The sequence below is a fragment of the Aythya fuligula genome, chromosome 8 (assembly GCF_009819795.1).
Source record: "Aythya fuligula isolate bAytFul2 chromosome 8, bAytFul2.pri, whole genome shotgun sequence".
Classification (NCBI taxonomy): domain Eukaryota; kingdom Metazoa; phylum Chordata; class Aves; order Anseriformes; family Anatidae; genus Aythya; species Aythya fuligula.
Genome location: NC_045566.1, coordinates 19,855,888 through 19,882,338, shown reverse-complemented (window position 1 = coordinate 19,882,338; position 26,451 = coordinate 19,855,888). Strand labels below are relative to the sequence as shown.

At 42.3% G+C, this 26,451-nt stretch overlaps 3 protein-coding genes across 8 annotated transcripts in view; 1 reads left to right on the top strand and 2 right to left on the bottom strand.

Moving 5' to 3' along the window:
• Positions 1-9,592: 9,592 nt before the first annotated feature.
• On the top strand, positions 9,593-12,507 carry MRPS14 (mitochondrial ribosomal protein S14). The gene is made up of 3 exons (XM_032192202.1): positions 9,593-9,650; positions 9,974-10,132; positions 12,011-12,507. Exons 1-3 carry the CDS (start codon positions 9,606-9,608, stop codon positions 12,191-12,193), a joined length of 387 nt encoding a protein of 128 aa, XP_032048093.1. The 5' UTR covers positions 9,593-9,605; the 3' UTR covers positions 12,194-12,507.
• Positions 12,496-18,910, bottom strand: CACYBP (calcyclin binding protein). Its single transcript, XM_032192201.1, has 6 exons — positions 18,794-18,910; positions 18,310-18,502; positions 17,539-17,635; positions 16,859-16,958; positions 15,553-15,647; positions 12,496-14,046 (listed from the first exon to the last, which is right to left on the bottom strand). Exons 1-6 carry the CDS (start codon positions 18,812-18,814, stop codon positions 13,887-13,889), a joined length of 666 nt encoding a protein of 221 aa, XP_032048092.1. The 5' UTR covers positions 18,815-18,910; the 3' UTR covers positions 12,496-13,886.
• A 1,524-nt stretch (positions 18,911-20,434) lies between these two features.
• RABGAP1L (RAB GTPase activating protein 1 like) overlaps positions 20,435-26,451 on the bottom strand; it is a 248,515-nt gene continuing 242,498 nt past the window's right edge. For all 6 annotated transcript variants that reach the window (XM_032192057.1, XM_032192059.1, XM_032192061.1 and 3 more), the window contains one exon: positions 20,435-26,399. In XM_032192057.1, coding sequence (XP_032047948.1) covers positions 26,244-26,399 — 156 coding nt within the window. In that variant the 3' untranslated portion in view covers positions 20,435-26,243. The remainder of the gene's footprint in view (positions 26,400-26,451) is intronic.

Sequence of the window (26,451 nt, the reverse complement as noted above, 5' to 3'; positions counted from 1 at the left end):
TATTATTTTTTAAGACAACTTCTCGACTTTGTCCTGATTCAGAACTAGGTTGGTCAGCACCTCGAAAAGAGTCATGCTTCTAGAACTCCTGACTAGGAGCTTTAAACTTGCAATTCTCACATGACAACATCATAGTCCTCTGCAATTATTAATTACACCATAGCTCTTCCCACCCCACTGCAGTTACAACAGCCACTGTATCAGTTTCCTAGTTGTGGTCCAAATTACCAATTGGCAGGTCATGGTAAGTGATCTCCAGCAGCACCTCAGCTCTCATGGTTTTCAACTAGAAGCTTGACAACTATGGTGATGCTGTGCCCAGTAAAAATTCAGAGAGCTATCATTTATCTTTCAATATAACAAGTAGAGCACTTTCTGAGGTCAGCTAAGAGCAGTGGGAACTGGGATAAAATATATGGCTGATTGCAGCTGGAAAATGACTCATGCCCATCTGCACCGCAGCATCAAACATCCATGTCCTCCTCCCGACATCCACAGCCTGTGGTTCTCCAAATGTACCACCTTCAGCACAGGGCCTGACAACACCGTGCGCTGACCTGACACAGTGCCAGCCCTTGTCTTAGAGTCCCCATCTCTGCTTCTGCCTGCTGAAGACAGAAAAGAGGCTTCTGTGGAGCTGAGGACACCTGCTTTGGAGAGGCAGGACTGACAGTTTTGCATCACCTCACCTCATTAAGTCTCTCAAAATGCTCACTTTTGGTACAGCTGTCCTGAGAGACATCTGAACTGGCTACCTGCAGCTCCAAGCTGTCGTGTTGATTACCTCTGACTTAGTCCATGACTTCAAAAAAGCCCTTTAGATTATTGGGTTTTAGCTGTGGGACTCAAATGATGCATGAAATGAAACCCAGCCTCCTCACCCAATATAGTGCAGAGCCTACGCTGTTACCTGGACTGGGGGAATTCAAACATTTCCTCCATTTTAAATTGACTTGTTAGTAATTTGTGTACCTGAACACTGGCTCTGCTTGGGGAACTTGAAGTTTATTTTGCTTTGACTCAATATCTGATGTGTTATCTCAGCAATGGCAAGGCTCATTTAGAAGCTACTAGAGCAACTCTTAATACACGGTGAGGATAAGTTGTAAACCCATTTGTTTTCCTGTACTTTTATTTCAAAAATATTCTTTCTTTCCTACCCCGCAGATGTACATAGGAAGAGCTTTTTTTTCAGGCTGATTAAATATCAGAACTAAGGCTTAAAAATAATTACTGTTGAACTGCATTGACATTTAAAAGTCAAAAGCGAAGTCCAAACATTTAGGGTAAAGTCTTCAGCAAGAACAAAACTGTTTGCTGTAAAACTTTTATGTTGTTAACCACAGAAGAATTTTGGAGTTCAGAAAGGAATACCTTCTACACAAGAATAACAGGAAGGGAGAAACTGAACAAACATTGGGTGGAAGGATAAACTGTAAAATTAGAAGTCTAAATTTAAATTTATTTGTTAGCTTATTCCACATTACAACCTGAATTTTGGCATTAATGGTGTCAGTCTGTACAGAAGGTGATATATCCTTGGTTAAAAGCTTTGAATTTCATCTCACAGGATGCAAAACCAAAATGCCACCATATGCGACTTAGTAAGCAGTCATGTTATTCAGTGCACAAGCAGAAGAAAAAAAAAAAAAAAAACTTTAAGTGCTAAATTAGGTAGTGTGACAACTAGAAAACATTTGGCCAATATGTATCCATAGTAACAGCACATCTGAATCCAGACAATAGCGATCTCCCAGATAATACTTTTTGAAGTAACAGCAGACTTCACTCCTAAACAACCATACAGAACACTAAGTTTTCAGCTCCTCTACTGTTCCTACTATAATTATGTTTCTGAAAGTCACCAGGTCCTCAATTATGATAAAAGCAAACCGTTTCTGTGAAATATCCCTGTATGTGCCTTTCATTTGGAAAAATCACTACCATTAGGTCCACATCCACCATTGTACAGGAAGGTCTTCTTCATGCTCAGAAACATGAGGCTTTGGTTACTAAAAACAGACCAAAACACTACCACTATCATATTATGCACGTAGACCACTACAGCACTACCTCATTTCCCTCCAAGCAAAATTACTGACATCCAACAAAATAGAGCACGGATTTCAAGACTTTCTTAATTTTCTTGTATGAATTATATATAATAAAGGCATCACCCCTGCTTCTCATTCCCAAGGAGCAGTTTGTTTTTTTCCCTCCATTCAGCATGTATTTTACTACATTTAACTTACTGTTAGAGAAAAGGAGGGTGGACAAAGGATATGTTGCCCTGCTGAGGCAGGGCTTCTTCCCTATATCCTTCTTCTTTATTTCCAGACCTATGGACGTGAGGGCCCTGAATCCAATCCCACCCCCCCAAGTACACACAAAATCCCTTCTCTCAGCACGGAGTCCTGAATACCATCCGAGGTTACATCATGATATCATTACAAATTAGGGCTTCCTGAAAACCACCAACTGATCTCAGATTTTCCTGGGGCTGGAGATCATTCAAGAGGAAAAACTCCTGAACGTAAGCATTTCTGTTAAGCATAATGAAAGAGAAGGACAGCTATTTTGGCTTCATTATCTTGTAATAAGGAGATTTTCCCCTGCTGTTAAAGAGTGGGTTTAACTGACTCGTTGTGGAGAATATCGCGTCATATATGTAGCTAGTGATAATGGGGGACTAAGGAACGGAAGAATTTAGGAAAGAATGCCTAGCAGTCAGACCTATTAGGCTACACAACATTCTCCCAAGGAAACGGATGGAAGAAGCTCTGCTCACATCTTTTTAACCTTCATAGAAGAAAGCAGAGGATAACCAAAGCTGGAAAGGACCTCTCCAGCTCTCAGAGTACTTCTGAGGAAGACTTCAACAATCTAAGTCTGTAAGGCTTTTTCCACCCTACACGTCAGTGCTTGAAGGTTTGGGGTACATACCTTTGCAGTATGAACTTCTGGGGACAATGCACGACTGGATGCTGGTCCAATCAAGGCAGGAGTTGATAAAGACCCAGGTGTGAATACTAGAAGCATGTCACCCAGGTGGTGTGGATGGAGATGGGACAGAGGAGAGAAAGAGAACTTGTAGTCAGCGCAGAAAGGACATGCAGGTCCAGGACAGCCCTGGGGCTGCAGAAGGAAGAGAGAGGCAGAAACAATTAATAAGATCAAGGACTGAGCAATGTGGGGAACTAACCGTGCTGGAGGATGATTAAAGAGCTGTCCCCAGAAGAGAAGACCATGGAGAAATAAAACCAGTATTACCAGGGACCAGGAGGCCTAGTCCATCAGCAGAAGGAATACATGTGTATGGACACAGCGAGAGTTATGCAAAGCAACAATAAAAGCAATATGAATTAAAGCTGAAGGAAAACAGAAAAAAAAAGGAGACGTGGGCTGAGACCTGAGCTTTTTAAGTACCAAGGGCCAATGTATCAGGCTATTTTTTGTGCACAGCATTTTGCAAGCTTGAGCTAGAGCAGAAGTTGCCAAGTTGTACCACAGTACTGGAAACATAGGAGGTGGCAGTTTCCTAATTGCTGAGTTAGAAAAGCAGGCACATCTAACCATCCTAAAGCCAGGGGAGGTTTCCTGAAGAACACAAGAGGAGTAACAGATACTCTGCGACACAAATCCTTTTGCGATGTCTGATAAGCAAGGTGTACCAACTCTTCACACGTGAATGACAGATTGCTTCCAAAATGGTACATACTCATTAGAAAGGGCAGAGAAGCTTACCAGTGTTTTCACATTTACTGGTTAGGATAAATGTGCATTTTGTAACAAATTCCCTAGCTCTCTTCTCTCTCTTCTGTTAGATCAGTAGTTCCCAGCTTAAGGCAGTTGGCTTTTCATGAGGAAAATCTTTGTTTTGTTGCATGTATAGTTCAAAAATGTTGTAACACCTGTATTTAATCAATTTTACCTATCCACAGAATGTCTTTCATATATATATGTGTGTGTGTGTATATATATACATACACACACATATAACCAGTATATACAATAAAGTGGTATTATTGTGGAAACAGTAGTCTATTTCATTTTATGTGGTAAAGACCTTCTACTGAATTGACTTCCACATGGAGTCTGTGAAGAGGTACATTAGAAAGCACAGAAGGAGATTTTAGGTGAGAAAGTACGAAGCAATCATTTAGAATGTTTGTTGCAATTATAACATGTAAATGTGATCAAATTCCAGGAAGACCTGCTGTATGAAAGGGCTTTTAAAACAATCGCTATGACACAGAAATGAGAGCCAAAAATGGAAATTGCCAGGAACAAGCATTCTAAAATAACTAGTTTGTAGGTTAAAGCCTGCTTCCAATAAAGCCAATGGCAAAACTCCCATTTCTTTCAGCAGGTTTCATACCACTGGAAGAGACAGCCTGTTAAACCTTAATCCCTTCAGCCAGGAGTGACACTAACTACTGCTCCATACACTACATGTTTTGCAGTAATAATACATCCCCATAACATAGGGTTGTTGATGTTTGTGTGAGGCTTTCAAACCTTTAGAGTACACATACTACAGATGGATTTTTCATTCAGAAACAACAAGAATGTCAGAGGTTAAAAAATAAAACACTTCTCTTACCTTTCAAGTACTTTCAGTTGCCTTTTACAGAGCTCTTCTGATGTATCTGCAACTTGCAGAGCTGATCTGGGCAAGCTGACAGCTCACAGAGATCTCTTCTCTTCCCAGCCCAGCTGCAAACCACTCCACTGCTCTCTGCAGTGAATTTAAGTCCCCACGCTCCAAATTAAAGGAACCAATAAGGTCTCTGGGTGTTTCCTTCCCACATACTGCCTAGGGAACTGCCTCGGGGGTTTGGGAGGGATCCCCCACTCAGTGTTGTCCATCCTACCAGCAGAAAGAAGCTCATCCTATTCATTTTATGCTCCACCTCACACAGAAAGCCCTTCCAGACCTGTACATGTGGCAAAAAACACCTCAGCACTGCTGTGAAGACCCACATGTTCAAAAGCAATTTTGAAGAACAAGAGGTGTGAAATTCATGTATAGTCAACACACCAAGAGCAAAAGCGTAACACTTTTAAAAAGCAGCAATACTCAAATAAAAATTACAGTTGTCATAGCATAACAGAAGGGTTGGAAGGGACATTAGAGATCACCTGCTTCTGCAATGGCCAGAACCACCTCCCACCAGACAAGGTAGCCCAAAGCCCCATCCAACCTGGCCTTAAACACTTTAGCCCCAGGGATGGGACATCCACAGCTTTTCTGGGCAGTCTGTGCCAGTGCCTCACTGCCCTTCGAGTGAAGAATTTCCCTTATTACTAAGGTGCCCAGAAGATAATCATAAGCACCTGTGTTATACAGACATGTTTTTAGATAAAAATCTATCCAAGGACTCTGACCAGTTACTTTACGTCTCTGTAAGCAGAAACTGTCTGTAAAAAACTCGAGATGGTAAGGACTATCTATACACATGAAGATTTTAGCCACGGATGGACAGGGTGTGAAGTAAGACACATTTTCTTGCATTAAAATAAAACACCATAAACTCTCCAGGAAGCTTTGCACTTTCTCCAAACCCTAACCCTAGGCAGTGAGTAGCTCCATTACACACCCCACACAGAAAGCCCACCAAAAAGACCCAAAACTACACAAAACCAAAAGGCTTTTGGTACACTTAATCCTTCTTTGGCAGACCCTTCCCCACCCCACTCACACAGCGGGTCTGCACTTTTCTCTCTCCAACCACTAACCCACATTCATGTTTGAACCATAACCCAGTCCCTAACCCTAGGCAGTGACCAGCTCCAACACACATCCCACCTAGTGATCCCACCAAAAGAGACCACAACTCAAAGCTTCTGCTATTCCTCAGCCTTCTTTGGCAGACCTTTCTCAACATGGTATTCTTTCAAGGGACCTCATTTTCCCACCTGCACAGCTTGTTAGGTGCTGATTGCACTGTTTGATGCTATAGAGAGACTTGAGAAAGGCTTTAGCTTTGGATGAAATAATAATTCTCCTTCTCCTGCTCTTCTTGCTTATCTGGACCATCTAACAAGCATGCAGACACCTGAGGGAAATATGACAAAATACTAAATAAGTAAATATGTGGTCTAATATGCAAATGTCCTTTGATCACATCTGCCCCCTTTATTAATTTTCACTGCCTATACACTACAGATTGATTTTACCATCTGGAAAGATGCAGAAATAGGAAATTATACACATTATAATCAGGGAATAAGTCTTGAATCTTTCTCCCTGCAAACACCAGAAACCTGTTTCCATGCCAGTCACACATCTTCCCTCTATGCCAGTTTCTCTGTGTAACATATATCAGTGGTATCAGCTGAGCACATTCACAGGGCAGAAACTTTCAGGTCAGTTAACAGGTTGGCTGTGTTATAAATGAAGTCTCAACTCAATCTGAATCTAGTAATATTTATACTTATAAACAGTATAAAAGCTATAAAAGGCAAGTAAACAGCGCTGAGTGTGTGGGGAGTCTACGCTCCACCAACACGCACACACGAATATCAAGCATTCTAAATATACAGAACATTGCTTTTACATACTAAACCCGAGTACACCTATACAATCATAAAAGGTAACAAACAATCCTTTAAGTTCCATGACTTAAGAGTCTCCGTTTTCCATTGCTTTTCTTGATTACAAACAACAGTCTCCATTTTCCATCCCTTTTGAACAATATGTCTTGCTTTAAGTTGTCAAGCAACTTGATCTTCGGGCCTTACATATCCCGTTCCTTCTGGATTGAAGAAGAGCGTATCCATCTCCTTTTCAAGGCCAATGGGGCCTGGGTCAAAAGGCGCGTCCAGGTCACCAGGAGATGTAACAGCAAAAGCCTTCGATGGCTGTAGCAGCAGAGGGGCCCATGGTGTAGCAGTCAGATCAGTAAAGGAGCCCGCAGCTTCTTCACTATCTGGCAAACCGCATGTTTCTGATTGTGGTCCCACAGGGCTCTTTAAGGCCTCAGAGACTGCTCGCCAGGTGCCGAGCAATCCCGGCACTACCTTGTCATTTTTCGTAGCAGTCCCACACCTTGACCTCAATTTGGTCCTATATTTCAGGATCATAAACTGTCTGATTGTTAGTAAGGAGAATAAGCTGTAAGGTTACCAGGACAGTCTTTGTTTCTAAGGTCGTATGATTTCCCATAATGCGCAACTGCTTACCAGCAAGAGGCAGTTGTGTGCGCGGGTCCGCTTCTCTCAGCTTGAGCTTCTTCCCAGCTCCGGTGCGCCCATTTCCAGCGACTGTCAGTACGAGCTTCTCTGAGCAGTTTGCTGAGTGTGGCCGAACCTATCTTCATGAGGCGATCAATGTGCCTGTTCCCGTCCTGGTCTCCGTTCTGCTAGCCTGTTCCTTTTCATTCCTTCTTTCTCCTTTATTGATGGCATAACTTCATTGTATTGTGTTGCCTTTTTTTTTATCTCGAGGACAGGCTTTCCTCTTATGCCCTTCTCCCCACAGCAGTCCTTTTCAAAACAACTTTTCATTGGTCAAACAACTTTGCATATAACAGCAACGGCAAACACCCAGAGACTTCCATGCCTTAACGGCTGGAGAACAAGCAACCCTGAGACTGCATGGAGTCTCCTGAATCACCCTTCCTTTGTTCCCTTTATATTCCTGATGGCCTCATCGTTAAGAGTCTGATGTCACCATCAACCACGGGGCTTTCCGACCCCCGTGGCCACACTCCCAAATCTCCCCCTTCTTTCTTAATAGCAACCACTTTCTCGACACGAATTACCGACACGAATTACTCCATATATAACAAAATGTTGGGGGTGCGGGTTTTTGAAGTGTTTCTGACACTATAAACGTTAGGTGTGGGGTTTTGAGTATTTTGAGTAGCTGTTTCTGTCCAAGCGTTGGCGGTGCGGGTGGGTGTTTCTGTCGCAGGATGCTGGGGGTGTCTCTACAAAATGGCGCCCGGGGGAGAGTAGTCTGAATTGGGTTGTGGGGCCGTGCCCCACCCCACCCATTGGACTCAGCGCGCCGGCCGTGAGTCTGTCTCAAGGCGCCGCGGGGCCACGGGCATCCGCCGGGGCGGGGGGAGGCCGAGGGAGCTTCCCCGCCCCCGCTTCTCCTGCCCAGGCCGGCCCTGCGCGGCGCCCCCCCTTGCTGGTGGCTCACCCGCCCGCGCGGGCGGGGCCCTGCTGGGGCCGCGGGCGGCCCTTCCCTCAGACCTTCCCCGAGGCGGGGCCGGCGGGTGACGGGCACCCCGTGGGTGGCCTCGGCGGTGAGCTTCCCCCGGACGGCACTATGGGTGCCAGGAGGGTATATAAAGCCCCGCGCTGCGGCTGCCTTTAGGTCAGGGCGAGGTGCCCAGCGTGCACCGCGCCGCATGCTAATGAGGGCACGCCCCTTTCCCGGCGAGCGGGGGGCTCGCAGTGCCGTGGGGCGCTGCCGGCTGCTGGGCACCGCCAGCGAGCCCTGTGGGGCCGGCACCCACCCGTGACCGGCTGCGGGGTATCGCTGCTCTCCTAAAACCCACAGAACCCACCAGGAGTGACACAAACCCAAGCACACCTGGCTCTGCCTCCGCCAGGGCCCCCTGCACCTCAGGTCTGCCTTACAGGGCAGAAGTGACCCGATGCTGGGATGGACCCCACACGTGTGTGGACCCCACAGGGGGCCCTGGGATGGGTGCTCGTTGAGCAGCCCTGCTGTGAGGTCCGTACCCCGCCTGCTTTGTGGCACTAAGCACTTTTTGCTGCCTTCCCCCCCCTTTTGGGTTGGTTTAAATGGGCTGAGCAGTAGGCAACGCTCACCTGGAGCCTTAAACATCCTACACCTTCTCGGGATTGTATGTCAGGGCTGTTATATATGAAGTCTCAACTTAATCGTAATTTAGTAATATTTATAAAAGGAATATTTATAAAAGGTATAAAAGGCAAGGAAACAGTGCTGGGTGTGCAGGGAGTCTATGCTCCACCAACACGCACACACGAACATTTTTTTTTTTATATTTCTGATGGCCTCATTGTTAAGAGTCTGATGTTACCATCAACCACAGGGCTTGCTGACCCCCATGGCCACACTCCCAAATCTCCCTCTTCTTTATTAGTATCAACCAACTTCTCGACTTGAATTACCACTCCATATATAACAACAGCTGCATTGCTTTTTTTTTCTTTTTCCTTGAAAATGTTCCCATAATGTGGTGAATGCTTTAATGTCACTGCATCACATTTTCCTGATGGAACTCTCCCCCATCATTTCTACAAACTTTCCTCTTCCAACCTCTGATCCTTTTGGACAGATCCAGAGGTTTTTGTGGAAGCTGCTCAGTCACCCTAATGAAGGAGGTATTACAGAGGCTGACATATAATACACAACCCTCTGAAGTGGTTCGGGTTCTTTACTTTTTCCAGCCACAAAAGCAGAGGAAATTGTTTCACTATAGCAGGAAAGACTGAGCACAGACCCCAGTTTTTAACTTCCTTCCCCTCCCAGGCACCCCTGAGGCCGTCGATGCGGGTGGGCAGCACCGCGTTTGGGGGCTGCGGGCGGGCTTCCAGTCAGGGCGAGGCCGGGCAGCGACCGCTGGTGGCGCTCGCGGGGGCCCAGGCGCGGTGCCGAGAAGATGGCGGCGGCCGCGCTGCGCTGGGCGCTGCGGGCGGCTGGGCAGGTCAGCGCCACCGGCAGCCCCTTCCAGCAACCCGGCCGCCTCAGGGCGCCGCGGCGGCGGGCACGGCCCCCGTGGGGCTCCGGGGGAGGCGCCTGAGAACAACTGGGGGGCTGGAGGGGGGTAAACTGTGAGGTTATTTGTGTCTGCTGGATGATAGATTAATTCCGCGCTGGCTTTTGCGAACTAAAATGCGAAATGTCTTAGGAGCTGCACTGCGGGAAGGGAATTAGGAAAAGCCCGGCAAATTCAAGTTTATGGGAGTAATTCGTACCTGAACTGGGCAAATAAGCAAAACGAGTGTGGGTGATTTTTTTTTTAATTAGGTTCTCCCCTCACCGTGCACAAGACAAGTGCGGAGCTACTTCGTGGACTGGAGGATGCTGCGCGATGTGAAGAGGAGGAAGCTGGCGTACGAGTATGCTGACGAGCGGCTGCGGATCAACGCCATCCGAAAGAACACCATCCTGCCCAAGGAGCTGCAGGTACTGGGCCGCTGCGCTCAGCTGGGCCCTGCGGGCACGCTGTGAGGGCTCCCGTGGCTGTTAGCACTGCTGCAGGCACTGCATTTAAAACTGACCAGCTGGGCCAGGTGATAACAACAGGGCACGCTCCTGGCTTTGTTGGCATCTTACACCAGTGCCTCTCCTGAAGTAGTAGCTGTAACACTACATACAGTGAAAACTCAGCTCCTTAGTTATCAGTTACATACCTTTGGAAAGCTGTTTTCCATGATGGCGTATTATATGGTTACTTTTATAGTTGCCTAAGTAAACTTAGGATTTTGGCTCTTGCGTTTATTTAGAAACTTGAAAGCCTGATCCTGCCAAAGTCACCTATTTGATTAAAAATAGGTAATTTTAACTTTTTGCGTGAGCTAGAAGCACATAAAATTTGCATCAGATCTGGGCATTAGGTGTTTTCTAAAGTATACATATTTGCTGCCCTGCAGTCAGCCTTTCTTAGTAAGCATTAAGAATATTTTCAAGTGTTTGAAATACTCTTAAAATATTCATGTATATATTTGGTCTGATCATGCCTAGTTGTGGGGATATACTTCCATTCTTGAAAGTCCTGGGAGAGAAAGTTTGTGAATCTGCTTTTATGTACTGATTTTACCATCTTCTTGGCAAGTCTAGTTTGTGTTGAATGTTCACGCAAGGGTGGGAGGGCAGATTGCACCTGGCTTTGTTTTTGGTATTCCTCAGCTGCTTTTGTCACCTTTTGAAGTCACAGTTGTAGCAGCAGTTAGAAACAAAAACTTAAGGAAAGTAACTTTTACCTCCTCTACAAAATGTTATTTGGACTCCAAATGTAACATCTTAAAAGAAGAAGCTGTGAGTTCTCTGAAAGTATAGGCTGCTTTCTTAATAAAAATCCTAGGAATTAAATAAGCTAAAAAAATACTGCGAGCGGTTGGCCCTGTTAGATAAATTGTAGGTATACAAGCACATACACAAGTAAGGTGCTTGATGGGACATCAAAAGCAGTAACTACAGAATGTTCCAAGACAAAAAGTCCCGCTGACCTTGCCTTTACTAAAGTTGAAAGTCACCTGGCTGCTCTCTTGATCCTGTCCTCTTTTGAAAGGGAGGATCCCCTTACAAGATAACCTGACATTATTGCTTTTCAGCACTCTGTAACAGGAGTATGCAACATAACGGGAGATTTTGTAGTCCAGCATCAGACCTTCATTTAACCACCAAGGTTTCCTACCATAGGATTCTTTAAGCCCTTCTTTCCTTAAAAATTTAGCATATTAAGAGTGCTACAGTTAGACGCTTACCTAACCTCAAGCATCTTCTTTTAGACTGCATTTCCTGGCTAAACATACTTGTTCTGAAATTCCAGTTGCTGCAACCTCATGCTTTTTGAAAACTGTTTTTGCTCTCTTGTACAGAAAAAGAACTTTCTTAAGCCTTCTCATTAGAGCAGAGACACTTTGACCTGTCCTTCTCTGCCTGTAGCACCTGTTGAAGGGTGAAATCCCTTTTACTGACATCAAAGTATATTACATAGGAAGACAGTTAACAAGAAATTGATTTAAATTCAATTCAACTTAAAGGACTAGCCCACTCTATTTTTACTTGGCTTGAGGTAGTTCTGTTTGTTTCAGCTTTTATTTTTAGCTTCAGGTTGTAAGTTTAAATTTGAGGCCTCCATGGAGGTCATCTTACATTCACTGTTAGGATGCCCAGAAGGAAGGGCAGGAGGAAGTTTACTATCAAAAGGTCAAGCATAATCATGAGGTAATGGTAGCTTGTGGTGATACCTATTTTACAGCTCTGCTGTGAGGTCTGGAAATAAGACTTCATATTCACAGGGAACATAGTTACGCTCTGTGCTGTGGTCTTCTGTTTTAGGAAGTGGCTGATAAAGAGATTGCTGCATTGCCTCGGGACAGCTGCCCTGTGAGAATCCGAAATAGGTGTGTTCTGACATCCCGCCCTCGGGGGGTGAAGAGGCGGTGGAGGCTGAGCAGAATTGTTTTCCGCCATTTTGCTGATCACGCTCAGATGTCTGGGATACAGAGGGCCATGTGGTAGATCGCTGAATGGATGTACGCTCAGGCAGAAAACACAAACTCCGTTTGTGCGTTCAAGACTGTCCTGTGGATGAGCCCAGCATCAAACTGATACAGAAGGAAGAAGAGCCATGCTAATTCATTACATGCATTTACTAGATTGTGACTGGTATGTTGCTTTTTGTCAGTCAGCTGATAACTGCACTAAGCTGGTCTGTGTGAAAGGCGGTTTTATTATGAGAGGAGAAAAATCACTGATTGTTGCAGAACTAATCTGTGGTTTGTGATAAGGGCAACATCAGAAATAAAGACATACAGCATAGGCTCATTTAAGCACTTTTTTTTGTCACCATACGATTGCGTTCACGATGGTAATTTGGGTAAAAGCGTAAGTGAAACTGCAGAACAGGGCAAAGTAGTATTCCACCATGAACAAGGAACATGAACTGAAAAATAAAACATGGCCATAGGTTTAGATACTTTTGCTATGCAAACTTAATACATGTACAAACAGACAGAGTGGATAAAGGACCTATTAGAAACTACAACATGCTAATATTCCTCTCCTACTTACAGTGCAGAGCTTGGTCCAGTTCTTTAATTACAAGGTAGCGATTAAGTCCAGACCACAACAGGAGAGTAATGGCTTGATTAATTTGGCAGGTAACATCAAATAAATTTGTCCTCGGGAAAGACATGAGAAGGAAGCAGGAAGGAAACAGTAACCCCAACCAAGCCTGCTGCTAAGTTCATGTTTGCCATGTACTCTTCTTCAAAGCAGGGCAATAAAAGAGGAAATGGCTATTCTGTCCCTCACAGTAGCAGGGAGAGGCTGCAATTAAATAGGCCAAGTCGTACTGCCATCAGATGGAAGACACAGGCAGCACGTTAAGAGCAACCTATCACCTTCAATTTTGTCAAATTTTGGAGCATAAACTATCTTAATGTACTACTTACTCTGTTACCTTAAAACTCTTCAAAGTCGATAGGAGATAACGAAGCTTTTATCTTTTCATTATATACTGCTAGAGCCAGGGTGAACTCACTACCTAGCATCAGCAGCTCACTGTTCTCCTGTGACTGATGCCACCTCAAAGACACCCCAAGGAGGTCAGAATTAGCACAGAGGTTTATGAGCTGTTTTCATTTTCAAAAGCCGTAAAACGTTAAACAGGCAGTAGTTAATTTCTAAGTAATCATTCAATTTTAATACCACATCATAAACATCATTTTTTTTCTGCTCTAATAGCAAGTGCACTGTCTTGAGATAGTGGTTCTACTTTCTTCAGCATTTATCGTATTTACTCTTCAACATACTTTCCCACGTCATCAAAAAACCCACCCCAGCAGTTAGCATGACATTAGTCCCAGTAACCAGATGGGTACCATTGTCACTTGCAACAGAGAGGCTTTGACCCGTCTTAGTTTAGGATTCCTTTTCTTTTACATTCTGTTCTCAGTTTCAGAAAAGACTCCACTCAGCTGAGATGCTTTTTCAGGGAGGGGTAAGGATTTACCTACGCTCCACTCTTCAGGAGATGGTGAGCCACTTGACTGAAGGAAATGCTTTATAAGCTATTTTATTTAAATATTTTCTCCAACCTGAAATGGAAAATGACTGTCTTTGCTTGGAAGAAGGTTTTGTAAACAATGATCTTTGCAGCACAGTGAGTCTCACATGGAAGATCAATATTAAGGCGGCCCTTAGAGTACTTTCAAATATCCATTGGTATGTCCCCTTTGGATTGCTTTTCTCTGCTTTCAACCCAGGCCTTGTTGATGGTGCGCTTCATTTCATCATCTCCTTCTGCATACATCTTTTTTAAAAGGTTCATAAGCCCCTCACTAGGATCTGAGGTGTCATAGGCAGCCTTCCTGCAAGATGGATACATACAAGAATATGAGGCATATCTAACAATTCTCTGCAAAACCCAAACACTAATATTTGTTAGAAACATCTTGGTATCAAGATTTTGCTTTGGCAAAGTCTTAGATTGTGTAAGTCTTCAGTCACAACTGTCACCACATAAAGAGAGAAAATCCTTAAGGGTCTACTCAGAGTAAGTGCATGACCACTTTGAGCTGTCCTATTAAGGATAACAGGAAGCATTTTGCAATGAACATGATCCTTGAAGCACCACCCAGAATTAATCCTACAGAGCAGGACCCGAACATAACAGACCCAGAATGTGCCAACATAGGTAGTTACTAGCATAGCTGCAGGCTACCTGAAAAACATGCAGATGACAATAAAACAGCAGAGGGAGCAAGTTACCCAAGTACGGGGCTAGCTACCAGCCTCAAAGTCCCCAGCACTTTTAGAAAGTAACTTGTCATACTCCAAGCCTTTGAATATGGCAGCAGTATTAGTCCTGACAGGCTGGGCAGCGTATGGTACTTCTCTGCACAAGACATTAAATAAAATGACCCAGTCCCTCCAGCAATGTGTATCGGGAGTCAAATCGTCTTCTCCTGATCTCCAGTGCTGTTTGGGATGTTGTGGGATGGGAAAATAGTTTTGCTCTGGTTAGCTAGGACTAATCAGTCTAAGCAAGTCATCCTACAGAGATACACAAAGTGATCAGTCATTGGCAGGCCTAAGCATCTCAAAAGTGAGTGCTTCCACACTCCAAGGAAGAACACTTTTGGATGAAAATGTGTTTATTGTAAAACAATATCAGAGTATTATGTACAACATTTTCTATTTAGATATATTAAAAAAAAATCCTGCATGCAGGTGTCTCCTGCTGTAGTTTATCACCCTTTCATATCCAGCACCTAAGCTGCATGTAGGATTGCTCCCAAGCACTTGAAGCACAGTAATCTAAATTAGCTTGAAATTTTGTACAATAATCCAGGTAAGCAAAAACCTGTTTTGCCAGAAGGATACTGGGGTTTTGTGCAGGCACTTCAAACACACAAAAAAATTATATAATTATTTTGACCAGCATAGCTGCAGGAAATATATACTTAGCTTAAAAACAGTCAATCTCACTAGAGCAGTTCTTGAAAGGAATGCAGCCAGCAAGATGTAACTGACTCTTTATTTGGTTAATTATCTCCAGCACTTTCACTGCAGGCCTTATCTGTCACATTTCTAATGATGCAACATTCATCACTAGCAATAAATCAGTAGAAGAGAGGCTGACAGCTGCTCTAAGTGCACCTCCCTCCACAAAAAAAGTGCATTAAAAGTGCACCAAAAAAATAATAATATATATACTAACCTAATGATTTTCAAATACCTTATGGGCTTATCCCCCAGAGCAGCAGTTTTCAGTTTGACTACACAGGCAAGAGAAGAGTTGAAATGCACTGTTCCTAAAGCAATTTGGGAAACAATTAACAGAAGATGAGATAGAGGAGTACAGAAACACTTACTCTTTCTCTTTGCTTTCTTTTTCCACTTGAGTAAGACAATCCCACTTTTCCTCCCGCTTCTTCCTACACATCACAAGGACTGTGTCCGTCTTTATCTGTATGGAGAACAGCAAGACACGAATTTAGAATACTAAAGAATAATAGTTACAATCACAATGAATAAGATGAGCTTATGATGTAAGTGTCTTTCTATCCCTGCAAATTCCTGAAGCGTTTATTTCTGCTATTGATTTTAGGTAATATACAGAAGTTGCAATATCTATTCAGCCTCAGGGCACTAAGTCATAACCTCATTGTAGAGTAGCACAGTACTACCATACTGACACTATAGCATAGTACTAATTTTCTGGTAGAGAAGAGCATGCAGTGCTGTAAAAGCATCATTCAGTAATTTTTAGGATACTAAATGTATCCAGGATTGTCTGGTGACTATATTTACAGGAGTTTTTAGAATACCTTGTTTTGGTAGATGCTTTCCCAACTCATTTCTCCAAGGGTAAGAAACTAGTTTAAGGACATTGCTTAATCTTGCAGTATGTCTGCAAGTTAAAAGCAAAGCCTGTTTAATTGCAACCCTGACCTAAATTTTACAAAACCTCTACATGCCACAGCAAACAAAGTTCTGCTTGAGCTTTGGCTTAATTCAGAAAGCAAAACGACCATTGCTTGTTTCTGCATCATATTAAAAATCACTGGCACATCACTCTCACTTATTTGTTTTAATTTTGTACAAGTCTAGTTTTAGAGCAATTTCAAATTGAATTATTATTTAGTTCAATGATGTGCTTTGGTTCAAAGGTGCTACAAGTAGCAAAGTAAAGACAGTATTACTAGTTGCAGTCATCACCAGTGAAATGTCACTGGTATTCAATGCAGAGCAATGCACCCCTAAGAAAATCAGAGCAAGTTTTAGACACTGTTTTGGGCATTATACCTCTTTAAGCTACCCAGGGTTTCAGTCTGCTGTCAAGCCTCCTGTCTACTCTAAAATTGCAAATAATAGATGCTTAGTGGAATTTTCTGCTTAATTATTTCTGAAATCCTGTTGGAAAGCTATTTTAAAAAGTCTATAGTATCTATTCATGATCTTTTGGGGTAGAAGCCCATGGTCATGGTCTCCAGAGATTGATTCCACAATTGTGACAACTACAGATTATTACAGATCATGTTCACAGGGAAAACACTTTATCGATAAACTGTTAGACACTTTATAGACTGAAGGTTAGCACTGGACCTCTTAAACTAGTCAACAAACATGGTACTGTGTAAGGGGCCTAAAGATCTGTAACAGATGGGATGCACTGACCTTCCTAGAGCTGCCTTCCACAGAGATGGGTTTCAGGAGGTTGTTGAAGGTCATGGTGTAGTTCTTCCCATTCAGATTCTTAACTAGAAGATCAAACGACCTGGAACCAGAAGGTGGGGAGAGGGAAGGTATTAAAAAATATTCCAGCTGGTGGGAGACTGTTCTACCCTGCCACCAAAAATAGTGTCTGAAAGCCCTTTAGCAGGTTCATTTCTGGGGCACTTCACCTGGCTTGAATTACTTTCTACTCAAGGCTTCCAAATCTTCAATTGGATTTAATGCTGAGTACTGAAAAGGACCTACTCAGACTTCACAACAAATCTTTGGGGTTCTTTCTATCTCATTGGCCTCCTACAACCTTGGTAAAGCAGATTTATTTAATCAACATTTCAGTTCTATCACCATCAAAAAACAGGGCTAACACTACATACCCTGTCAACCACAATGAGGTATAACAAGCATTTTTAAATTAAAGTAAAAAAAAAAAAAAAAAAAAAAAACACTTTAAGGAGCACTATACTTAAGGGTATGTGCTAAGTAAATAAATAGAAGGGAGAAAAGGGGGGAAGCATTGGGCATGGCTGATGCAGAACAGCACTCAACAAAACACATTTCTGCATTGCAAATAACTTTCTTCAACAGTGCTCTCCTTGTGGCATGGTGCAACAAGATCAACTCACCTCTCTGTGAAATTCACCTGCACATTCTCTGCTGGGAGCTTCTGAACTCCATTTAAAGAGATGTAAATCTTAATAAACTTATCTGACTGATCCCAACCTGCAAGGGAAAAAGATCAAGATCTAGCTTCCATCCATAAACTTCACACATTCCATTCTAACATCCCCACAATGACCATGACCTATGCCTTATTAAAAAAATCTTCAGAGAAACAAGAGATAGATGTGAATTGGGCATAATTCAAGAGCAAAAGGAGATGCATACATAGCCGTGTTCCCTAACTTCTCTAAATTCTGTGAAAAGCCATGTATCAACTCAGGTAAAAGGACAGCAACCCCGTCTGCGTAGGGGGGAGTCAGAGGTAGAGGTCTGGTTTTGCTGCAGTTTCCATGACCCACTTTTCCCCTGCACAGCAAGTATCTTGAGCAATTCCTTCTCCTTTCACCTATATGGCAAGCAGAGAAACCAAAGCTCACTCTTTAATTCTTAGTAAGTATTAGGCAATGGAAAAATACTAGCTGGTACACCAGGGACCCTTAAGACACTCCACCAGTACTGAACAACTATCACCCAGACAGAATTAACCATGCCATGGTTGGGACAGCACAGTAAGCACACAGAAGCTTTTAAAGTAAGGTCTCTAGTATGAAATTAACATTTGTGAGAACTTCTCAATAGCACTAAATGGTACCTGTAACTCACACTAATGCCTCCCAGGCTCCTCTTCAGGGAGATGCCTAACCTGTAAAACGCATTAAGAAAAGTAAACCTACCATAATTGTTTATTTTCACCGTGTACCCTCCCAGCGATGACTTTTCTTCTTCTACCGCATCCTTTGGCTTTGGCAGAGGCTGATTCTTGATTTCTAGCTCCAGCTTGTGCTTTTCTGTCAGCAGCACATCGCGGAGCCGCTTCCTCGTGACTTTCACAAGCAATTCTTTAACCTCTTCCAAATCTTTCAGCAACTGGTTCGCAAACGAGAGATCGCAACGCGCGTGAGTTACGCCCTCCTTTTCAATGCAGGCTCACGGCTGAGCTCCTTCACTCACAGCGCCTCCGAGCCCGCCGGGTGCAGCACGCTCAGCCCCAGCAGCCGCCCGCCCACCCCTCCGTGCGCTGCGAAGCACGAGGCCGCCCGCTCCTCACCAGCATCCAACTCCCCACCCGGCTGCCCCCGCGGGTGCCCTCTCCCCGCGCTCGGAGCCGCTCCGCCCTCACGGCGGATGGAGGAGGGGGGGGATGAGGCTCCCGCTCACCTCCTCGCGCGCGGCGGCCATGTCGCGAGCGGTACTGCGCGGCGCTGCGCTGCGCCTCCCTAGCGGCGGCTCCGCGGCCCCTCTGGAACCTTCCGGCCTCCCGCCCCGCGGAAATGGCGTCGCTGCCTCCTCCTCTTCCTCCGGGAGCCCGCCGCCGCCTTCCGCCGGCCGAGCGGAACGGGAGGGGCACGGCGGCCGTTGGCGACCGTTGGAGGCGGTTAGCGACCGTTAGCTGCGCCCTGAGGCAGCGCCCCGGCAGTAGCTGAGGGAGCGGCTCCTGGCCCGTCCCGGCCGTGTCGGAGCGACCCAAACAGGCGTTTTCCGATCTTTCTTTGTACCCTGCCGTGGGCCAGGGGAGCTTTGATGACACACGGTGGTCCTGTGGAGAAGGCTTGGCATGGCTTTCCTCAGGTATTTCTACCGGAGGTGCTCAAAGGGAAAAGTACACCGAAATGTGTCTCACCAGTTACTGAGTCAGTGTACTAAAAAAAAAATAAAACGTGTGTATTCCCAGGTCTCATTCGAGCACTGAGATTTCCCAGAGGAGGAAAAATAAAATGCATTCGCAATCTTTCAGTGGTGGAAAGATTGTGAGTGAGACTCAGCGTCTTCCTCCAGGTGTCTTATGAAAGAGGGAGCCCGAGGCAGGATACAGCCACTCTGCGTTTGAAAAGCAACTTTCTTTAAATGAAAGGGTGCCAGATACTAACATCTAATTTATGAAATTGAGGAATGTCAGTTCACTTGTTGATTTGTGCACCTTTTTTTTTTTTTTTTTTTTTTCCCCTTTTTTAAAGTGGCCATCCAGGAGTTAGTTAATCTGTAGAGGGTTTTTTTTTTTGCAAAGGTATGGAGGGAAGAATAGATCCCAGTAAGATAAGAAAGTCATGGAAAACCAGAAGCCAAAGACTGGTTTTCAAGGCTGAGTTCCACAAATCAGTTTTAACAGACGTATTGAAGTGTTTGACATAACCCTCTGGTCCGGGGCTTCAGAAACTGTTAGTAACTAACTGACGAGCTGTAATAACCAACGCTGTGGTCATGTTTAAAGTTCCTAGTACTGAGCTTCAGCTTGCAGATTTTCAGCCACAGTGTTTGAAGCTGCACCAGTTGATTTTATCTGGAAATATGTAACATGGTCATGCTTATTTAATGGGTTTCTGTCTCTTGATGGCTCCTCCTGCTCCCTGCTTCTCTTCCTTCAGGCATGGTGCCCATTTCTCTTGCACACTGCTAGGGCAGCATGAAGTCCTTAGCCACTCCTGCTTCCCCACTGCTGTATACGAACAACTTTTCCTAAAAGTGTGTTTACTACTGTGTTCTCTATGCTGGAAACTCAGAGCAGTGTTTGGAGAGGAGTGCCCAGGTGACCAGTTAGCTTTCTAGCAGTGCCTATCCATCGGATTACTGTGGTATGGGTTACCCCTGTGCACAGGTACACTATACTGCCAGCTGGGAATTAGCTATGGGACATACACGTTTCAGGCAGCTAGTCTGCAGAGCCAGTGTCCTAGCACAACAGTGCTGCTTGAAAATAACCAAGTGGAATGAACTGTACCAGAAAACCCAACTCAGCAATTTGCTATTGCAAACAGATTTAAGCTGTTTAAGTGGCTTATGAAAATAAGCACCTTATTCCCATTTTGTTTGCATTTCCATTTATTTTACAAGGCATCGTTCACACAATGATAACAAGGTACTGATCCAAACAATTCTGTAACAATTAAAAAAGTAAACATTTGTTGTGACCATGTACATTAAATTGCACTTTTAATAACAAGCATTACACTTATATTTCTGTATTATACTTTATATAATACATGGATTTGTTACACAAGAACTGGCAGTACTAAGCTGTTCTCAGTTAAAAGTCTCACAGCACTATAATGTTCTTTTTCCCCACGTTTATCTAGTAAAGTGTATTTTATATACTAGGACCATAACCAGATAACAAATGCAACTACAAACCCGGAAAATGTCATTGTTCATCAGCATGATGAAGCTGCTCTCTATTTTCAGTGTGCTGAAGTGAAGCCACCTTGAATGGCAGACAAGAGTGCTCTGGTTCAGAATCATACTTGATTAGACCCTCTTCTGCCTTGCCATCTTTTCCCTGTTTAAATAAGCCAGAGAATCCTCTTACTTGGGAAAGCAATAGTTCCCAAAGCTCAAGAGAGCTCCTGGTAGTTTTGAAGATGGTATCAGTACCAGTGTGTCCCTAAGAGTTACTGGAAGGGGGGTATTGGAATCTGGAGAAAAAGCTGAGAACATCTGCTTTTGTTTGCATTGGTAGTAGCATCCATGTATCATATAAAATACAAAAATAAGAGAAACTGAAAGGAAATTAGTACAGCTCAAGATTCTGGTGGTATCAAATCACAAATGAAGTCTGTGATACCAAATCCTTTTGCTGTATTTATCCCTTTGTGATTCAGTTTCCTATATATTATTCTATATATAAGATATAGTTTTCCAAAGATACATATATATTCCTTTACAGGTTAAATAAAAGCAAGTCCCACTGAATAAGAAAATAAGAGGAAGTAATGTTCTAGTTCTCTACCCATATTTTTTTTTTTTCCCAGGTAAAAATAACATGAAATACATTCAGTCGCAAAGCAGCTGGATTCCAGGAGAAATGGAGAGCCCTGTATTCCTGGAGGATTAACCTGTACGTCTTAAGTTATGATCCTGAAACAAATTGTGTAGACTTCTGAGTTAGAAAAGTTAGGATCTTTATCAATGCTGATAATTAGTCATCCAGTTCCAAATTCTTTGAATTTCCCAAAACCAACTATGGATTAGCCCAGTTTTAATGGCTGCTGTGATGTATAATCTAACTTGAAAGGTCCAAAAATCAGTGCTTCGTTGTATCTCCCCTTAGTACTGTTACTTGGAAAGAGGTAACGGGACAGCTCCCAGTAGGATACTAGCATAATAGATGAAAATAGAATCTAGTTCAAGCCTTCACATTTGTGAGAACAATGTGATGCCTGGTGCTGTGTGCACCCACAGCCCTGGGCATGCACAGCATTGTGTGTTTTGTGCACCCAGCTGTTTGTACAACGGCCTTTTCTGCAGGGTTGAGCTGTAAAAGAGGCATGCTGGTCAACCAAAATGACATAGAGTAGGGTTTTCCCTACAGCAGCTGGGAGAAAACCAGCATTGTAAGACAACGGAGTTTCTGTTTTCAATGCCAAAGGTATTTAGATTTACTAGATTACATAGAAGTATGGCAATTATCCTCGTGTCTAACAGGAAATCAAAATAAGAGGTTCTTTGACACATACAAGCAGTTTCACAGATCTCACTGAAACTACTTGAAGGGAATGGACTTCCTTGTTTCCTGTGGAAAAAGCATTAATTTCTGATGTATTTTTTAAGTTTTTATGTCAATAAAGTTAGATTTGTATTGACTTCTAAGTGCCAAGTTCAGTCAGCAACTGATACCGGGACACTGAAGTCAATGGGCTCCTTTGTGCTTTGTCAAGGCCCTGAATTATTTCTGTTAGATGTTGGAGCTCCCTCTCCTGTTGTAAACAGCTGTCTTTATTCCGTGTTGTTTTTCACACAATGGCACAGGTGAAAGCATCTATTTAGAAGAAATTTTAAGGGCAAACCAGTTCTTTAAATTCAGTTCTTTAAAATGTCTAACAAGGAAAAAAAAAGTTTATCTAACATGTAAATTAACCGTAGCAAATTAGACAATATACTAATTAACAGGCAATACAAAGAAATGTTTGTCAGCTGGTAGTACTGATTACACAGCTGACTACCTCTCCTGATACAGGTTTTACTAATCATTCACTGGTATGGATCTCAGGGACTTTGCAGTTTCTCGGGCAGTTTCTTGGATTAAAGCCACCCATGATATTTTCTATGTTACTGTCTTTAATTATTTCTAGGTATGTTTAGAATTTGTTGAAGTAAGTGAAGTGCTATTACTTTAGTGTAGTAAGTTTGAGTCACAAAGATAATCCAAGACTAGTTCACAGATGTACTGCAGAACTAAATCAGCCTTGCTTCATTTATCCTGTAAAGTGTTACAGTCAAAGTAAATACTTTTTAAAGTGGAAAAAAGCAGTTGTGTATTTCCCCCTCACACCCCCCCCCTTTTTTTTTCATATTGTATTGGGCATCTCAGGAGAAGATTAGAATCTGACAAGATAAAGCAGTTGTACTAAAAATATTCTTTGGAGGTTTGTCCCTAATCAAAGTAAAGGCTTTATTTCAGAACTGTGCATTCTCAATAAAATTAAAAAATAGATTTAGTTCCATAAAGATATATTTATAACATTCAAATTATCTTCAATACAATTTTTATGTTGATACATAGTTCGATACCGACTAAGGAGAAGAAAAAAAAGAATCATTCGAATCTTAAGAAGTGGGTTCCAGTGCCACATGAAAATAAGTTTCAGCAAGACTTTGATGATGTTTCCCTCTGAAAATCTGAATATTGAACCAGCTATCCCTGACAGATCAGTTGGTCTGGGATATGATTATTTATAGCAAGTACTCCATCAACCACTGCTGAAAGGACTAATTAAAACAGATTTTTTTTTCTTACAAGAAACTGAGTATCTCAACAGCATGTACAGTCAGCAGGCAGCTTTAGCTTGCCTGGTTTAATCCTGCAGCTCTGCTGCTTTCCTTGTTTCTGCATTTAACTATGCTTGTTCATCAAGATAATAACATAGAGCTATTTTTCTCATTCCTTCAGTAATTTTGAGAAGATAGTTTCCACATAAATATTACTCTTCCAAGTGCCACTGCTACGAATGCTACCCGGGATGCACAGATGGAAGGTGAAAGTCGCTTACTGCCCTTACATCATTGCCAAAAATGTGTAATTCAGCCATTGCCTTCTGAAACTTTTTTGGTGCTGTGAGAGGCACAAGGTAAGCCAGTTCCTATCCTACAGGGTGTTGAAATCATCATGGCTAGCAGGTAGCAAACATGTATTTCTCACAGAAACTCAACTTCCACAGTCAGAGAGATATTACAATGAGAAGGATGATAGTGTGTCAAAGCTAGTTCTATGAAACATGGAAGCTTATTTAACACTTCCTTTTTGATGAACTGGGGAAGTACTGCTTCACTCATCCACTTACTCTCTCTCATTGGACCCTTTACATGATGTAACACATTGACTTGGCAAAAGACTAAATGGGGAAAAAAAAATCAAGACTTTTAATTTTTAATTTGAATCACCTCTAGTAAGTGCCATAAAAAGGATAGGGACATGACTGTACATCAGGGAGCTGGAGCAGGGAGCAGCAGTGAGCTGTTACATGAACTCAGCTGCTCAGGGAATCACAGTCTTAACATTTTTATTATTATTATTATTACTGCATTTTTCCAATCAAGGTTTTAAATCCACCTGTAAGTATGATTTAAGATAAATGACATGAGAAATGTGGACACTTGTCCAACCATTGGTGTCACTCATCAGCACAGTACTCTCACCATACCAATCAAGTGTTCTTAAGTGTCACTTCAAATTTATTTCACTGTTTATTTCAAGTGTGAAATGGTACTGATAAGTGAGTTAATAATGCTAGGTTTAGATAGCCTACAGAATGGAAGCATCTTTGCAAATATTATTAGAAGTGACCACAAAAAGGAAGATTTTTTTTTTTTCTCTTTGCAAAAGAGATCCCTTCTGCATTTTCCTATTTTTTTTTTCTTTTTTTTTTTTTTCCCTCACCCTGTTAAGGTTTCCAGATTATCACTTTTCTTGCAGGTACTTTAAAAAAATACCAACATTTTAAACTCCTTATTCTTAGAAGAGAGTTAGAAGTTCATCGCAGGATAGTTGTGTCAGGACAGTGATTATATTTTGATCTCTACTTCAAACAAGTGACTGCCTTTCAGAATTGTTCCTCTGGCACAAGTAAACATTAAACTTGTACCGCCCTGTTTGAAGTAATTCACAATTATGCTTGACAACAAAGCACAAGATGAGTATCATTAATTTTTATTGTACAAAACGGACAAGATATGGCATTCCTTTGAATTAAAAAAAGATCAAAAGAGAACAAATGTACTTGGAACAATTTTGTAAATGGAACAATTAATACACAACCTTTTGTCCAGCAATATTTATCTGCAAGACCACCTTATAGACATGACAAGTATAATTAAAAAAATATTCCATCAGTTCAAGCAATAGTTTAATTTTCCATGAAAGAAGTATTTCTATAAACACTTTATGTTCAGTCAAAACAAACACTTTTGAATTTTCTTACCTTAGAGATATAAAACAAACAGAGAGGTTTGGGAATCATCAGAGAAGTCTATCCCATGGGAAAAGTCTAAGCTTTGTATTAGAGTTGAAAATGTTTGTTTTTATAAAAATAAGTAATACCGATATAGCATTTCCTAGCCAAATATTTATGGCAAATTGATCTTGTTTTTGTGGTGATTTCTTCATCAGTGCAGCAAAAGCCTGTTGTTTGTTTTATTTGACACCTCACTTCCGTGTAAAACTCAAAAATTGAATATAGACCCAGGGAAAAGTTTTTGTTAATTTTATTCATAAAAGCTACCCTTTATTGCACAGGACTTACAAAAGGTCAAAACTATGCAAGGTTTTCAGTTGGCTTATCAGAAAAAACATCGAATAAATGTTGAACAGTTTTCCCTTTCTCCCAGTGGAAGGAATTCTTTCTTGGCATTCTTAGTATAAACATGAAATAAAAAAGGGGAACTAGGTAACTATGTTAAATTCCAGTTCAGTTGTAAATAAACAACAGTGCTACTCAGTGCTACAAAGAACTGCACTATTTGCATTTCTGAAGAAAAAAATGATCAAAACTATGAAATTATCCGGGAAGCTCACAAACAATTGTGCCAAGACAGTGCAAGACTATCTTTGCTTCTTTGCTATGGCCTAAGCTTTACAAAAAAGTGAAAAAGTGCTTTTCTGCAGGACGTAGTCACTGCGATAAACTTCTGAGATGGTCCCAGGGCATAAGTTATCCTAGACACTCACACACACACTAGTACTTGTTACACTGTGCTTTCTGTGAAGAGATTATGCTGCAGTACTTTACATTTTCCATTCTCTCTTCCTCCAGAAGAAAAAAAAACAACTTCTATGCAAGATAAAAATAATTTTGAATAATTAGTCATGTATTAAAGAGCTAGTTTTGAATTATTTATTCATTTTAACATCTAGTCATATAAAATAAAGTGTAAAAGTATGAAGGTATCAGAACGTGGCTTTCAGCAAGGCAGTTTGGGAAGTAAGAATTCAACATAAAACAGAATATTTTTTCCCCTTTGAAAAGGATCACATCAGAATGAATGAAAAACATTGAAGAATTTCACTTCAAGCCTGCACTCCTGCCTTTTGTCCTTTACCCAAGAGGAGAGACCACTGGAAGAATCCTCCAGGGTTTCAGTTGTGTTGTTCTTTGTGCTCTTGTATGAGGTCTGGCTGGAACTATGTACTGCCCTCTTTGGGTGGCAGGGGTTGCTGAGGCTGCTGTGGTGGCTGTGTGCCTGTGGCAGTTTTAATAGAGTTCAGAGTTTTGCTAAACCAAGAGTTCTTGGCAGCTTGGATTTCATTCATAAGGGCTCCTCTCTGATGCTCCAGCTCCTAAGAAAGCAAAATGGTCAGAATTGATCAAAAACAAACAAACAAACAAAAA